Below are 16,198 nucleotides of genomic sequence, written 5' to 3' on the forward strand. Positions count from 1 at the left end.
GATGGAGATACGGATCCATTCAGCGACTTTTGATAAATGATGGGATATGTTAAGAACTGGGAAAAAAAGATGACCCCAATCCATTTTACTTCATGTTTTTATCTGTAAAATCGCCCTTACATCACAGTTTTTCAATATTCGTTGGGCTCCGAAGAACAAAGTTAAGCATCCATTTTACGATCCGTCAAATAAATCATGAAAAAAAAACGCATTACGCGTAATAAGAAGACTTTGCTAACGTGGATACGTCTATGGTTTCAATATGGGGGGGGGGTCATTTTGGGAAACGGTCCTTATGTGCAGCGCCATTTATCGGAAGTCTAGAAAATTCTCGACATTTCGAGATAATTCGAGAAATTTCTTGAAATTTCGGAAAAATTCAAGGAGTTTCTAGAAATTTCGAGGAAATTCAAGGATTTTCTAGAAAATTCGAGACTTCAACGAGTTTCCTGAAAATTCGAGAGAATTCAAGGAGTTTCCTGAAAATTCGAGAAAGTAGTAAAGACCATGGATGTTTCTACGTACAACTACAGCTTTATCGAAAATACGATTGCACCTCTATTGATCACAGGGCAACTGATCACGACAATTGATCACAGGGCAAATGATCACAGGACAACTGATCACATGGACAAGTCACCACAAATTCTTCTATCACAAGCTGTTTTGATCAGCTATTTTGAACACTGTTTTGATCACTATGCAGTCGTCAATGATGAGCCCAGGACCAATAATATGATGGAAGGTTGGCATAATGCTTTTCATCAACGTGTTGGTAGAAATCATGAGCAGTTGGGCAGATTTATCAATGTTTTTGAAAGTCGAGCAAGCGTCGTCTGAAGTGATTTGGGAGCAATTTAATGCTGGCAGTCTCATTTCATCAAGGAAGCGGAAGAAATACTGTGATTATGATGCTCATCTCTAATGCGGTGGTAGTCGACGCTTGAGACGAAAGCTACACTTTTTTTTTATCACTATCGCGGTGGTAGTCGATGCTTGCCGCGATAGTGATCAGAATAGTGTTCAAAACAGCTGATCAAAACAGCTTGTGATAGAAGGATTTGTGGTGACTTGTCCTCAAATTTGTGATCATTTATTCCGTAATCAAATGTACCCGTGATAAGTAGGGGTAACACCGAAGATACAGCCGCCTGCAATTTTTTTTTTTTTTGAGTAGTTGAAGATAGTGCTTTTATATGAGCTAAAAACGAAAAAACACAACGTTTGCATTTTTTCAAAATAATAAACTGAGAAAAACGGGATCGGTTGGGAAGTTATTGGTTCGATCCATAATGGGTCACACCCACTTCAGCCAACTCCTACCGGTCGCACACCAACCCGGGAGCGAGCGAAACGAGCGACCGGTTTCTGATTTTTTTTTCTGTATGTTTTTTTACGGAAATTCAAAAATTGTGCGACCCGAACTAGACATTTTGTATTTCTAGGTGTGCGCAGCATCTCACAGATCTTACTCGTATGGGGAGTTGAGAAGACTGTGTGGGAGATTCGCAACTTCTTTAAGACGGAATAATTTGAGACCTGGAGACACTTTGGCAGTTTGGCTTCCGAATATTCCTGAGTTTGTTATTATTATGTTGGGAGCGAGTGAAGCTGGCGTTAAGGTGATATTACTGAGTTTTTCTTCGCGGGATTTTTATAGAGAAGAGAAATTCACCACAAAATCACTACGAATCAAGAGATCTAGACTATTTCCTATGAAATACGTATCACTATTCATTTTTCTGTTTCATCCATCTTTCTGTTCGATTGATAGTTTTCATATTTATTTTTGATTGATTGATTGATTGATTGATTTACTCTTATCAATTTCAGGTAACATTATTAAATCCAGCATATACAGTCTGGGAATGTAGCTATCAAATTGAAAATTGTCACGCTTCTGCAGTAATCACAACTCAGGAGAAATATTCATTAATTGCAACAAGTATAAAAGAGCAACATCAGATTCGCCTGCCAGCAATTCTTATTCCATGCGGCAGTGAGCCACTTCCCGCAGGTACGATAAATTTCAGGGATCTAGTGGCTGATGGAATTGAGGAGTTTGAAAAGACGGGGGAGCCAACTGGAATTGATGATAAAAATGATACAATACTCCTACCTTACTCCAGTGGAACCACTGGGCTGCCTAAAGGCGTGGAACTCACACACAGGTACATAGAACACTGTATAGATATAGGAAAATGGAGGGGCTGGTTACTCCTCAATCCGGCGGCTCAGGGATTTCCAGAATGGGATGATTTCTTGTGATTTCTTGAATAATTTCTGTGATTTCTCAATAAGAACTAGAAATCATGATTTCTTTTGATTTTTTTCATTTTCATGATTTCTTTCCTTTTTGAAATCAAGATTTCTTTTGATTTTTTTCATTTCCATGATTTCTAGTGGATTCTGAGGATTTCTTGATTTCAAGAAATCACTCGAAAAATCATAATTTCGGAACCAAAGTGGTGCATCTACCGATAATCACATATGGATGATGATGAGAAGCAAAGACTTTAGAAGGGTCTTGTAGATGTGATAGCAAGAATCAAGTGACATGTGCATAAGAAGGTCATGAGGGTCAGACGGAACCGTATGAGTGAGCTCGTATAAAAAATTTGGGTTTCACTTTCACCGATGATATCTAATTATTTCTGAAATCACCTGACTTCTTGATGATTTCTGCTGATTTTCGATGATTTCCAGAAATAATTACAAATCGTTACCGGACATGGGAATCGTTTGATTTGCAGTGATTTCTTTCTTGATTTCCAATCGAGTAGTCGAGTGATTTCCTAAGTGACCAGCCCCTCCAGAAAAATTTACATGTACCTATTAAGGAAGTTTTATTATTACTGAAATGTTGTTGTAGGAACCTTGTTGCTAATTTAACGCAACTAGCGGAACCAAGTTATACTTTTTCAGAACCAGCTGTTGGTGAATTCCAAGAAATCTTACCTACGTTTCTACCTCTTTATCATATCTACGGTTTGGTCGCCTCTCTTTACAGTTTCCTCAGGTGAATGTACAATAGCTCTCTACCATAAAAAATTGCAATAGGAAATCGTGATAAGGCCCAAAACAATATAGTCCAAAAGTGATAGAGATTGAAGAATGCAGCGACGTAATATTTATGGAGATTATATTTGTGTTATATAGCATCTTATAAAGATTATTATATAGGACGTTCCATGCCAACTCATGAAATGGGGAACCTCGTGGTCTCCAATTAGTAGGGGGATTATTTCAATCATGCATTTTAACTATATATAGGGGAGGATGGGGCAAAACGGCCCCCCTTCAATCGTCAATATTTTCCGATTCAATAATCCGATTGGGATGAGTTAGAGCTCGTTTTGAAGAATGAAAAATTATCTTCAAAATGAAGTTGAAACTGGAAATTTTCACAATGTCATTCACAAGTTATTGACAATTGAAGGGGGGCCGTTTTGCCCCACCCTCCCCTATCACATCCAATAAATTTTTCGATTCCGTCAACTGTTCGGGATTTATGAATTTTTGGATCCTCGGCTTCGCCTTGGGCCGCCAACTTCACACTCGTGAAAATTCCGTCTCACATGTGTAGAACCATATTTTTTGACACAAATGTTACGTTCGGCGAGTGCCCGAACTGTGTCTTTTTCATTTACAAGTACACGAAAAGATTTTTCGTTTACTTTTCGTTTCTGAGTAAAGGAAAAGACACTTTTCAGCACGAGGTGAACGTAGCAGTAGTGTCAAAATAGTATATGTCGATATGAGTGTGGAAAAGTGTTTTTCGTCATTCCGGCCGTAACGCAGCGCTGTGCGAACGCTACGCGTTCGTAAATCGCTGCTTACAGCGGTTATGACAAAAAATATCATTCGACATACGACTTAAAAAAACTTTTTAATTTTTTTTAAGCCTAATGACGAAACGTACTATTTTGGCCTCGCCTTCTGCTCGTGTTATAAACCTTCCACGAGTCAAAAAACACTTTTCCCATGAGTATCGAACTATATTTTTCATCACAATGTGTGGAAACGTGACGTTTTAAACATTAAACGAGACGTTAATAAAAAATTACTTTTTCGCACAGTGTGATGAAAATATATATTTAGCCCCAAGGCCGGGAAAAATTCTCTGGGCGAGTGTTAGGGGTGTAGACCAAGGCGAAACCAAGGACTGCAATGACACTCGTGAGTCAGAAAAGTTTTTCCGGCCGAGTGACCAAGCAAATTTTTCTTTATAGTCTGCGAACAGCGTTTGACATACACCAAGCGATAGCATGGGGGTCTTCCAGTATAATAAAAATCCATTTCAATAAGACCTTCAGATCGAATTTCTCTTTAGGTCATTCATTCTAATAGTTATCATTTCCCTTTCTAGTTGTGGTGGCAAACTTATTTTAATGCCTGAATTCACATCAAACAATTTACTAGATGTCCTTGAGAATAACGAAGTCACAGAATTGCACTTAGCTCCTCCGGTTGTCCAACTCATAGCAAATGACTCCAGATTCAGCAAAAAACACATGGAGAGGGTCAAGTGCGTTATGAGTGGAGCAGCCCCACTTGGATTAGAATTGATCACAAAATTCCAGTCGAAAATGAGTACAAACTGCCAATTTACCCAGGCTTACGGATTGACCGAGACTTCACCGATGATAACGAAATCGAAATATTCGGATTGCCAATCTGTTGGTTTGATAAGTGTGAATACTCGTATTCGAATAGTTGGAAGAAATAATGAGAACACCGGAATGAACTTGGGGATCGACGAAACTGGAGAGATTGTGGTCAAAGGGCCACAGGTGATGAAGGGATATTACAAGAATACGAAGGCCACTGAGGATTGTATGGAGGGAGAGTGGTTCAAAACAGGAGACTTGGGGTATATCAATGACAAAGGTACTCATTGAAGTTCAGAAATAATCCTTTAATAAAAAATCCGGTGTAACATTTTTTGGAGCCAATTTATTCGGCGTATTGTGTCATTAGATTTTTCTTAAATGATAGCATACATTAAAGACATTACGATAATACTATATTATATTCTATACTATACTATATTATAATACATTATGTATACATAATGGTATTAGGTGTACAAATTAATAAGGTGCCCCTATATTTCGCGGTTTATAATTGCGTTCAAAAACTTAATATTTCAATATTTTGTATGTTGGTATAGTCCAACTGAAATTTCTTTACCTTTGGGCGGCTATGTTCAAGTTGTTCCCCTTCGCCGTCAGAGCATGCGCAGAAGGGTCGGTACGTATTAATACGCCAGCGGTGAATTCCAAATCGAATTCGAAATCGTATACGAACCATTACGGATTTTCCGGTAAACGGTGATGGGAGGATAGAAAGACAATGTAAACAGGAGAGGAAAAAAATAATTTTTCTATCCCTTTTGATTATCATTGCTATGGGGAAGATGAATGAATTAACTTAACTTAACCAGTGATGCGCAAATTTGAAAAGATCGTTAGCATTGAGTATAACCAACGGGCAATAATTTTTTTCACAAAATACTCTTATGAATTCTTATGAATTTCCCTACACAATCGTTCAATCAACACTCAGAGTTGATGAACAATTTTTTTAGGAAGGTTATTTATTGATGGGAATAAATAAATTCAAAACACGTGGGTCTCACGTGTTTATTTATATGAGGTATTCCATGCCAAATGAGTCAACGGCTAACCCTCACCGTTTTGAAAATTGATGGCGATTTTTTCTACGATTAGGAGCCTTAAAAAACTATCTCTCAAATTTTTTCAGATTTTTTTGACAGCTCAGTTCGGAAATATGATTTTTTTCAAATTGTTCAGTTTTTTTACAATAACTCGAGTTTTACCCATCCGATTTCGATTTATTAGGGGGCAAAATTTTCCATTTTTCACCACCTATTAGAATGTTTTTTTTTTAATTTTTTCCAATCTTTAGATGCTCGAAATGACGGATTTTTGGAAAAAAAAAGTTTAAAAACTTGAATTTTGCCAATTACGTCACGGTCGATTATTTTAATTTTTTTTTCAGTAATTCTTATAATGAAAACGAAAATTTTGAGCCGTTATATATGTTGGGTTCCATCCAGGATCTATTTTTTTTCAATTTTTTCTTCTTAAAATTGCGAAAATTTGGTGAAAACACCTTAAGGTACTTCCACAGTAAGTTAATGGGAATAAATGACAATATGCTACAGATTTGAAACTTTGCGGATATATTCTCGTGATAGGTAGAAATATATCCTGCGAGTCCCATAACAACCAACCACCCAGATTTTTGTTAAAAAATTATTAAAATAAGTCAATTTGTACAGGGTCAAATGGCACCCACTTTTCAACTAATTTTAAAAAATCATCGACAATATGCTAGACGCTTGAACGCTGGCAAAATCACATCGTATATTATCCATGAATATAAATCGACACTTTTTTTTATGTTTTACCACGCAATTATTGAGAAATATCAAAAAACGTATGAAATAGTGCTGGGGTTATGGAAAAATGGTGGTGAAGCACGGCAACGTTGGGAGAAGGTTAGAGCGCTAGTGGGGGGGGGGGGCGTTGCGTAAAGCCAAAGCACATTGGAGCTCATTACCCAACAGAGTTAGGTTCACAATGCGATTGTCACATTTTGCTAATTCGGGTGCTTCAGATGGTCCAGATGTGTTGAGCTCGACCTCAGGTTTGCTAACCCACCTCCTTTATTGGCTTTTCCCGCAGTTTGGACAGCAATTTTTTGTTTTTTTATTTTTGCTTTGATGAATCTTCCTTTATACCTCACTCGCGAATCATTCTCAGAATTTTCCATCTTTTGTTTCACAAATGTTTTTGATCAAATCAAAGTCAAATCGAACAAAATATTTTGACAGCACACGAACAACATAACCTCAGCAACATAACCTTCTATTGCCGCCAAGCATTATACTGTAGAGATTCCACAGTATGGTATTGGATATACCGCGAGACAAGTGTGCCAACTCCACGGACAAAAACGCGCTATTGCCAAACGTATTACGAAAATCTTAATTAATAAATAAAATAATATAAATAATTTCCAAGGGTAAAAATCATTTTTCACCCATTAATTCAACATAAAAAACTCAAATGAAGGGAATTGAAAGGGTTTCTATTTACCCATGAACATTTTTCATTTTCATATTTTTTTTTTCGTACGATGCAGCGGAGTGTCGGAACCTTTGATGTTCATCCCCACCCTATGCCCTCAAAACTTACTGCGGAAGTACCTTAAAATGACTTTAATCATGTATCGAGAAAATATGTAATATATAGGTATATATTGGAAAAAACTCTTGGAAAAAACGCTGTACCACAAAACGTGTAAAAAGTGGTACCAGAGGTTTAGAGTCGGAGATTTCGATCTTTCGGATCGAGAACGGCCGGGTCAACCGCAAAAATTCGGCGATGAATAACTCGAACAACTCTTGGCTGAAAATTCTGCTCAAAGCCAAACAGAGCTTGCACTACAACTCAGAGTGACTCAACAATACATTTCTCATCGCCTACATCAACTTGGCAAAATTCAAAAGGAGGGTAGATGGGTTCCTCATGATCTGAGCCCCGAAAATAACAATAGCCGTATACACAATGTATGTTATTGTTATTCTCAGTTTACTATTTAATTTTTTTATGTATATTATATTTTATAATACATATAGTACTCTATTATATGTTGTATATTATACATAGTATATATAATATAGTTTAGAATATAATATGATATAGTATTATCGTAATATCTTCAATGTATGCTATCATCACTTCATCAGAAATCTAGTATAATACTATTCACTACAACTGACATACATTAAGCCTTATGGAGTACGCCGTACGCGCGCAAAGTGCGCGGACTAATCTTGTATGACGAAAAATACATTGCAATGAAATTATAAAATTAAATTATTCCGCATTTTAATTACTCTTGTGTAGGGGAATTATTTGTAACTGAACGTGTGAAGGAACTCATCAAAGTCAAGGGCTACCAGGTGGCTCCAGCTGAACTTGAGAACGTCATTTATGGTCACGATAGCGTCGCGGATGTCGCGGTAATTGGAATACCCCATGAAAAATTTGGTGAAGCACCAAAGGCATTCATCGTGTTAAAGGCGAATGCCAAAACTACAGAGGAAGAAATAAAAAATTACGTTGCTGAACGTCTTGCCAAGTACAAACACATTGACCAAGTCCAATTCATCGATCAAATACCAAAAAGTACCGCTGGCAAGATTCTCAAGAAAAAACTTCGACAGCTGAAATAGTGAATTCATCTATTCATGAACTGTATTTTATGTTGGCACATGTAAGAGCTTGAATAAACGAAAAACTTTGTTTGCAAGAGAAATGTAGAACAATTTTTGATCGATAGCAATGGTTTAGTCGTTTTGCATACCTAATAACCTGGACGTGTTATAACGGGCTGATTGAGTTTAGGGCGAGTTTACTGAGTTTAGGTTGCCAAACGACATCCATAGGTTCAATTTATCTTGATTAAGCAGGACGTGCACTTCGTGCGGGCTAACTACACAGAGAGAGAAACGACAAAGTTCTCAAACAAGTGTTACTTGTGCCAAGAAAATAGTTTTTTGAACATTATCAAAAAAGGATTTTTTTGTGCCAAACATGCAGAGAGTGCGTCGGGATGAAAAATTTTTGTCGCAAAAATAGATTTAGTAGTTGAAAAAAAACTGCATTCACTGTACACGCAAGAAATGTCATTTCTAGCACTACATGTATGAAAACATCGTATAGAAATTTTCTATACGCATTGCGTATAGAATTTCTATAGGACTTTCGTATATGATATTCGAATATTTTTATACGGATATTTTTTATACAAATTATTTCTATACGATTTCTATAGGTTTGATCCTATACGACCTACTGCCACATGTATAGAAACATTTCGTATGGAGTTGCGACATTTCTCTACGTTTTTCTCTGGACTGTTTAGACATCTTTCGTATGAAAACAAAAATTTATGCAAAAATTTATTTATAGAAATAATTCGTATAGAAAATATTCATATAGAAATATCCGAATATCATATACGGAAATCCTATAAAAATTCTATACACAATCCGTACAGAAAACTTCTATACGATTTTTTCATACGTGTACTCCTTCGTTATTCGATACTCCCATACGTATTTTTCTCCCGAAAAATCTTTGTTTTATGCGAAACAGGGGATAGTAGTTTCTCGTTTCGGCTGTCTAATATTCACGGACAAGAAATGAACCCTTAAATGAAACAATAATAATGATATGATAACAATCTTGTAACTTAGGGACAAAATATTTGTTGATAAATTTTCCTCTATATGAGATGATGATTTTTCCTGAAAGACGGATTCACAAATTTTATCTACTTTGTGCAATAATAACCAGCTGTCGGGATATTACCGACCAGCGATAAAGATCTCTCAACATTGTAATTTATTTTCAAAAAACGAGAATTTTCTCGCATTTTCTAAAAAACATTCAAAATTCAAAATAACTTTATAGTGAATGGAAACAATCTAAAATTTTCTAAAAAAATCGAGAATGTTCCAGAATTCCGATAGATGACGCCATTACATAACGACCGCTCAGGCCTTTTTCCTCCAGCCTCCCTGCCCGCTCGGCGACGAAAATAGAAGTGTTCACATCAATGAAAATTCGGTTCATATCTTCACAGATTTGAACAGAAATCAAGCAACTCTCATCATTATCGGCACTTGCCCTCTACTTTAATAAGAGAAGGGATATAGCCAATCAAAGGAATAGAATAGAACTCTCGTCACTAAAAAAAGAGGAAATTAGAAATTTTCAAAATATGACCGGCTAAAATCGATAATTCATCACTAGTAAATAGGGCTGTGCACGAGATGAGACGAGTCGGGATATGGAAAGGTCTCATCTTGGTCTCATTAAAATTCAAAATTCTTGGTATCATCTCTGTCGCGCTGCAGTATGGTTTCAACTTCGTGTCGATCTCGCCGGAGTTGCGAAAACTGAAGTTTAGTCTCGTCTTGTTAGTCTCGTTCAATTGAGAGAAAAGCAAAATTTTATCTCTCAGTTTAAGATCGGGAAGATGAAACGTCACAAGAATCATACCTCACAAAAGTCTCGGGCCTCGAAGGGGTCAAACTATCACAAGAGTCGAGTAATAGAGTCAGGAGAATTTTTAGGGTCAAACGAGCACGAGGGCCAGCGGGGAGACCCAGGGAGGATCATAAATCTATCAAAAGAATTAGGTTTCTTTGTTTGACTTTTTTGCAATCGGTCGACTCTCGTGATTGTCCTCTCTTCCCCTCAAATTTGACCCTGTGGATTGTCCTCTCTGCCTCTCCCGGTTCACCCTTCTGGTCGTTTGACCCTCACAATTATCATGTTGGCTTCTACTGTTTAACCCTTGCGAGTTAAGATCCTTGTGATGTTTGACGCCCACTCGGCGTAACCTTATGATGTATGTTCCTTGCGATTTGACCCTCGCGAGGTACAACTCTTGCAGGTATGACTGTTTGACCCATGCAAGATTCACCTTTAAGATTTTTCAAAATGTCAACCGAGAGCTGCCACTGGAGATTTATGCGGTGAATTCTCGTCCTCCAATTGACGACTTCTGGCGACTTTCCTTCTTGCATTAGTTGACTTTCTCTATCTGTCAACCCTGCCCTTAAAACCCATAGATTACAACTCTTGTTTACGCGAGCATCGTCTTGGTATCGTCTCGAAAATTTTGGACGTGGTATTTTTTTTTAACCATGTTTTTATTCAAGTTTACTAAGGTATTTACAAATATTTACAAATATTTACATGAATTTACATTGAAACAAGTTGTTTTTAAACTGGAATAAACTATTACAGTATTCACAATAAGCTACTAATAAGGGAACGGAAATGCACCTAAAATATCCCTGTCCAATTGATAATGTTACAGAAAAGAAATAACCCAAGAGTAAGTTTTTCGTTTTGTTTGGTGAGAAAATCCCATATTAATACTGGTTACTCCTGAATAATTTAACAAGTATAGCAATAGCATTGCACTCATTCAAGCTTATTCAAGGAGACAGCTATAACTAGTGGCATTTTGTCGATTGGACGACATGGAAACTAAAAAAAAATCTTGCAAGTCAAATTCTACGACAAAAATACAATTCAATCTCTACACGAATATTATTCTAACCGCAAAGTAAGTTTAATCAGTCTCTCCAATCGTCAGTCAGTTTAATCAAGTCTGGAGGTAAATCTGTAAGATTTCTCACTTGAGAAAAGGACTATTTTCCATTAAAACAGACGGACGTTCAATTGGTGAACCTAGAAAATTCAATTACGAACATTTTATGAATTTTATTAAAGTACTCTCTTCATCGGAGCTATTTACAAAACACCTCAGTCGAAATCAATGTTTCTCTCTCGTCCTCTTCATATGATTCCACACCACGATGATAGAGTTTTTCAGTAAGTGACATTGCATTACAGGAAAATAATTTATATACTACTTACCAGATTACACAACCATAAAACTTTCACTCGCAAACAACATGAACTTGAACTAAATCTCTATATTTTTAGCGAAATAGAGGTGTCCGAAAGGTCGAAATTACTGATACAACCTAACTTGGTTCAAATGTTCAAATGTCCGTACGATTTTCCCCATCTGAAATACGAACCGTCTATATCACAAATGCTAGCAGCGTACAAAATTTCAAGTCGCTATCTCTTTTTTTATTGAGTTATTGTGCGTACAAGGTTTTCGGTGTAAAAACGAATAAACGGCTATATCTCTAAACTCTGTATGAGTAATATATATGCTATGAGTGGCTTAGATAGAAGGCATTGAGACGAATATTTTGAAAAAAAAAAGTTGAAATCGGTGCAGTGGTTGGCGAAATATAGATCAAAAACAAAATAGAAACAAGTGGTTATATCTCGAGAACTACTGGACCGATCGAGCTGAAATGAAGCACCATAATGGGGCTCATTGATGGCTATCATGACACAAAATTTCAGATTTTTAGCTCCGAATTTCAGCGTATTTATGTTTAATTTTCTAAAAATAAAACCCGAAAAACGCGAATTTGCACATACACACATACAGACATGACCTTAAAAACATCATTTCTTCACGTTTCATGATGTCTTGGACCATTTGCAATCAAAATTAGAAAATCGAAAAATCGACCAAAAACAATGCTTCCCTTCGGAAGCAAAAAACAGGCTTAAAAAAAATTAACGTTCAGTATATGTCTAATTATAATAAACATTGGTCACTCAGTGACTCGAGTTTAATCATTGTATTTTGGTTTTTTTATGTTTCCATTATTGTATTTTTCCATTTTTTTTTGCTTCATTTAGTAGCATACTGTATTTATTGTAAGTATTAAATATGCGCTAAAAAAATAGAAGTATTTAATAAAAAAAAGAAAAAAAAAGAATGTAGTTGCATTTTATGTGTAAAAAAAGCGCTTTTTTAATTGTGGGAATTTTGGACGTGGTATCGTCTCGGTATCGTGGGCAGCCCTACCTTTAATTACTATTTCACGAAGAATGTTGATCATTATATTAATAAAATTGAGTAGTTATTCAAACATAATATCATGGATTCAAGACCAACAAGACTGCGGATGAAATTACTTGAAGACTTGAATTAAGGATATGAATGACATAATGAATGAGCAATAAGTTGTTCATTTTTATAGCAATATACGTAATACTTGGGTATTCGCATGTATTGGTAAACAAGTAGAAAAAAGGAGAAAAGCAATCAGTCAACGAATAGGCAATTACACATGGAAGTATAATTTTCAATTTTACATAATTTTTTGCATTCTAAGTATATTTTACGATCATTCCGAATGCATGAAAGTAAGAAATTGTGAATACATTTCCGTTCGATATTTTAATTAGGCATCCTTCTCGAAATCTATAAATCAATATTTCATTGTGTTGTAACCTTGCAGAACGACTTAGAAAATAAATAGAATTATGAAGTGGCAAAAAACATCGACGGATGGAAGTTTTTTTTGTACTTCCCCATTTACGTAATCTTAAGAAAGATCTTCAATTTCAGTCAATAAACCCAACAATATGTTTGTGCGACAAGTGCCATGGAGAAAAAAACTTCAATGTTTACGGGTCAAATTATGTGTGATCATTTTTCTGGTCTTATCAATAATCGCCTGAGTTTTTTTTGAGCGAGGATATCGTTGGTATAGTTACGAAACAATCAAACACTGAAGATAAATTTTTGTCGTAATTGGATCTATTTTGTTTTATGAAGCCAGATTGATATATCATTGCTGCCAGGTCTGTGGGAACTTGCTTTTGAAAAATCACTTAGACTTTGACGTACTACTAACGGGGTTGAGGCAATGTTACAATCAACAACAATGATCTCACCTTCTTCCTTCAGGCGAATGGAGCAACTTTAATTACGAACAATGAGTAGGAGAAAAAAAGCAACACTAGGCTGAATAAAAATTACTCGAGTCTAATAATATACTCAATGATAAATTTATATTTTTTTTCCTTCAGTTTTCCCATCATATTGCCATTCATTACGATCTTTGAAGAATAATAACGGGTAATATTAATGCGCGTGTGATACTTCGAATCTGAGAACCTGAAAAAACCCAACTAATGGGCAATAATTCCAGGGTTAAAGAGTTGATCTTGAAAGTTTGAAAAACCAGTTTGGTAAGCGGGGAATCCCTGCGGTTGCACACTGGGTTCGAGGGGAATTTCGAATGAAGAAATGCCAGGTTAGCGTGATAGTGTGGTAATGCTATTTACGGTTTTTTCATTCAATGAAACGAGGTGAGTGGGTATAAATTATTAACAGATGAGGGAGAAAAACCGAAGGATAGTTGAGTCATACGGACGAACTCTAGATTGCACGTTTTATCCATTCATGTAAATAATTTAATCATTTCAATAGAGCACGGAGAGAAATATTCAGTAAAAATTACGGAACAATTTACGTAATTCGGAATGGGGAATCGTTTTCCGGCAATTTTTATAGGAATGGAAGAGAAGAAATCTGAAACGTTCAGTGAATTTTCAGGTTCATCACCGAACAAAGTACGAAATTGTCACGTAATTTTTCCCTGCCGACTTATTATGCCTCCAAAATAAAAAATTCTTGAACGTTCAACAATTTTTATGAAGCTGGTGAGCTATTTCTACGTTCCGTTCCGTAAAATTTCTCGCGGATTACGTTTCGAAACATAATTTTTACGTTTTTTGCTTCCGAAGGGAAGCATTATTTTCCTGGTAATTTTTATTGAATTTTTCTCTCCGTGAGGAGTGTTAAACCTTCGTAGGTGCATGTATGAAGACTAAATTATAGCAAAAATTGTTGAGCTCCTCACCAACTGATGGGTCCAAACAGTAGTCACCAAAATGTTCGAAGATATCACTCTAATTTTTGAAGAAATCTCACGAAAAAAGCCTAAGATCTTCAAATATCGTCGGCGCCAGGAAAGAATGATCTTGGATCTAAGTAGTGGGGGACGTTGAGTCGGAGCTAATTTCGAGAGTGTGGGGGTACCCAGCCACGATCATTCTTTTTTGGCGAGGACTATATTAGAGCGGCACATTTTAATTTTTGGGTGGACCATCTGAATTTTTTGGGGACACCTGTTTGGTCCCATGTCTAATGGTTAGCAAACGATTTTTGGAGGAGCTCACAGGGGACTGCCATGTATTTCTCTCTTCATGTAGAATTAATGTTCATCATAATTATTGATTATCGAGTGATCTAACTAACGAGGGCTATCAGGGAAACACGTTTGAAAAATTTCAAAAGAAAAGCCCAACGCATTAGTCAGGGAATTCCATTGCTGTTTAAATTCTATCGAATTTATTAGAGATTCCACTATTTTTCCTGATGTTTTCCCAAATAGAAAAATCAAATAAAAGAATGTCTCATGGAAAAAATCTATGGATTTCGTTTTTTTGTGTGATACTTCATTCTGTTGAGTTTTTTCCAATAAATTCCGAGGAGGCACTCACTCCCCACAGCACACTTAGTGAAATCAAGTGATTTCAGCTCTCTGAAATCATTTTCGAAATTATCTCCGAAATCACCTGGCATCGTCTGAAATCAACGAAATCACCAAAATCCGTGGCGCCCTGGCGTAGTGCGAACTGGGCAAGTAAGTCGTGATTTTGAAATTGACACGCCTGCCAATAATGATAATAGAATGCCATACTCACTGCCATAGTAGTCACTAGCTCAACTCACTAGTCACCTGTCACTAGCTCAAGATTGGCGGAGTGAAATCAAACAAATTCGTTATTATTTTCCAGTTGATATTGCCAGTTTTCATTTTCATAATTTGATGCAACCCGTTTTGTCCCACCTCTATCATTCATTAACTTTATTTTTCTGAAATCACTGTTTTCAAATTGATGAAATCATTCGAAATCCTGAAATCACCTCCAGTGACGTTCGAAATCACCGAAATCGTTTTATCACCCGAAATCGATTTCATTTCGAAATCATGGTGTCAATGAATTATGGGGTGAGTAGCTCCTCGATAAATTCACAAAACTTCCACGTTTAATAAGCGCATTCGCTAGAAAATTCTATCCCACTTCCTATTACTTTTCCGCCACTTTCCATGAAAATTCCGCAACTGTTGTGTTGATTTGATTGGAAAAATTGAATTAAAAAATATTTAATATAAAAAATTAACAGATTTTGATTCTTCTATGCAAAAGATTCTGGCGATTTTTTAAATATAATTTTTATGTTTCCATCTGTATAATTTTCCAATAGAAATCCAACCGGATTTTCCAACTAGCTGTTTCTAGGAATTTTTCCATATCTGAATCAGCCAATTAAGTATGATTTAATTTCGAATGCAACTAGAAAAATAGAATTACCGCTGGAAAATGTTTTGAGGAGCTTTATTATTCACCAAAAGTAATACAAATTACTTGTAAAATTTTTGCTGCATAAAAAATCAATAATAAAAATTTGAAGGTTTTTCATTCGTGTCTCAATCTGGAAAAGGATATTGTGTTCTTAAGTTCATTCTATTTTTATAATATACATTGCTAGGCGTATATACTATAAAATAAGACGGTATTCGTACAGAAAAAATGCAATCAAAAACTCATAAAGTAGTTTTTTCAGCTAGTCCATACCAAGACAAAGAATCTACCGAGAATGCATAAACATAGAAGCAAATGTGCTGATG

General features: G+C 36.1%; 2 protein-coding genes across 2 annotated transcripts in view; both read left to right on the forward strand.

Annotated features, from left to right (window-relative positions):
• Window positions 1–1,901, forward strand: part of LOC107047826 (FERM, ARHGEF and pleckstrin domain-containing protein 1) — a 55,632-nt gene extending 53,731 nt beyond the window's left edge. The window contains exon 21 of the mRNA XM_015270677.2: window positions 1,446–1,901. Within this exon, the coding sequence (XP_015126163.1) occupies window positions 1,446–1,488 (43 nt within the window). The 3' untranslated portion in view covers window positions 1,489–1,901. The remainder of the gene's footprint in view (window positions 1–1,445) is intronic.
• Window positions 1,813–8,352, forward strand: LOC107047827 (4-coumarate--CoA ligase 1; the record flags this gene model as incomplete). The annotated part of the gene is made up of 4 exons (XM_015270679.2): window positions 1,813–2,171; window positions 2,873–3,019; window positions 4,370–4,890; window positions 7,941–8,352. Coding segments are annotated over 4 exons (1,356 nt in total), but the record flags the coding sequence as incomplete, so codon positions are not given.
• Window positions 8,353–16,198: the final 7,846 nt, after the last annotated feature.

This window comes from Diachasma alloeum, unplaced genomic scaffold (assembly GCF_001412515.2).
Source record: "Diachasma alloeum isolate Michigan unplaced genomic scaffold, Dall2.0 Dall_scaffold_78908, whole genome shotgun sequence".
NCBI lineage: Eukaryota > Metazoa > Arthropoda > Insecta > Hymenoptera > Braconidae > Diachasma > Diachasma alloeum.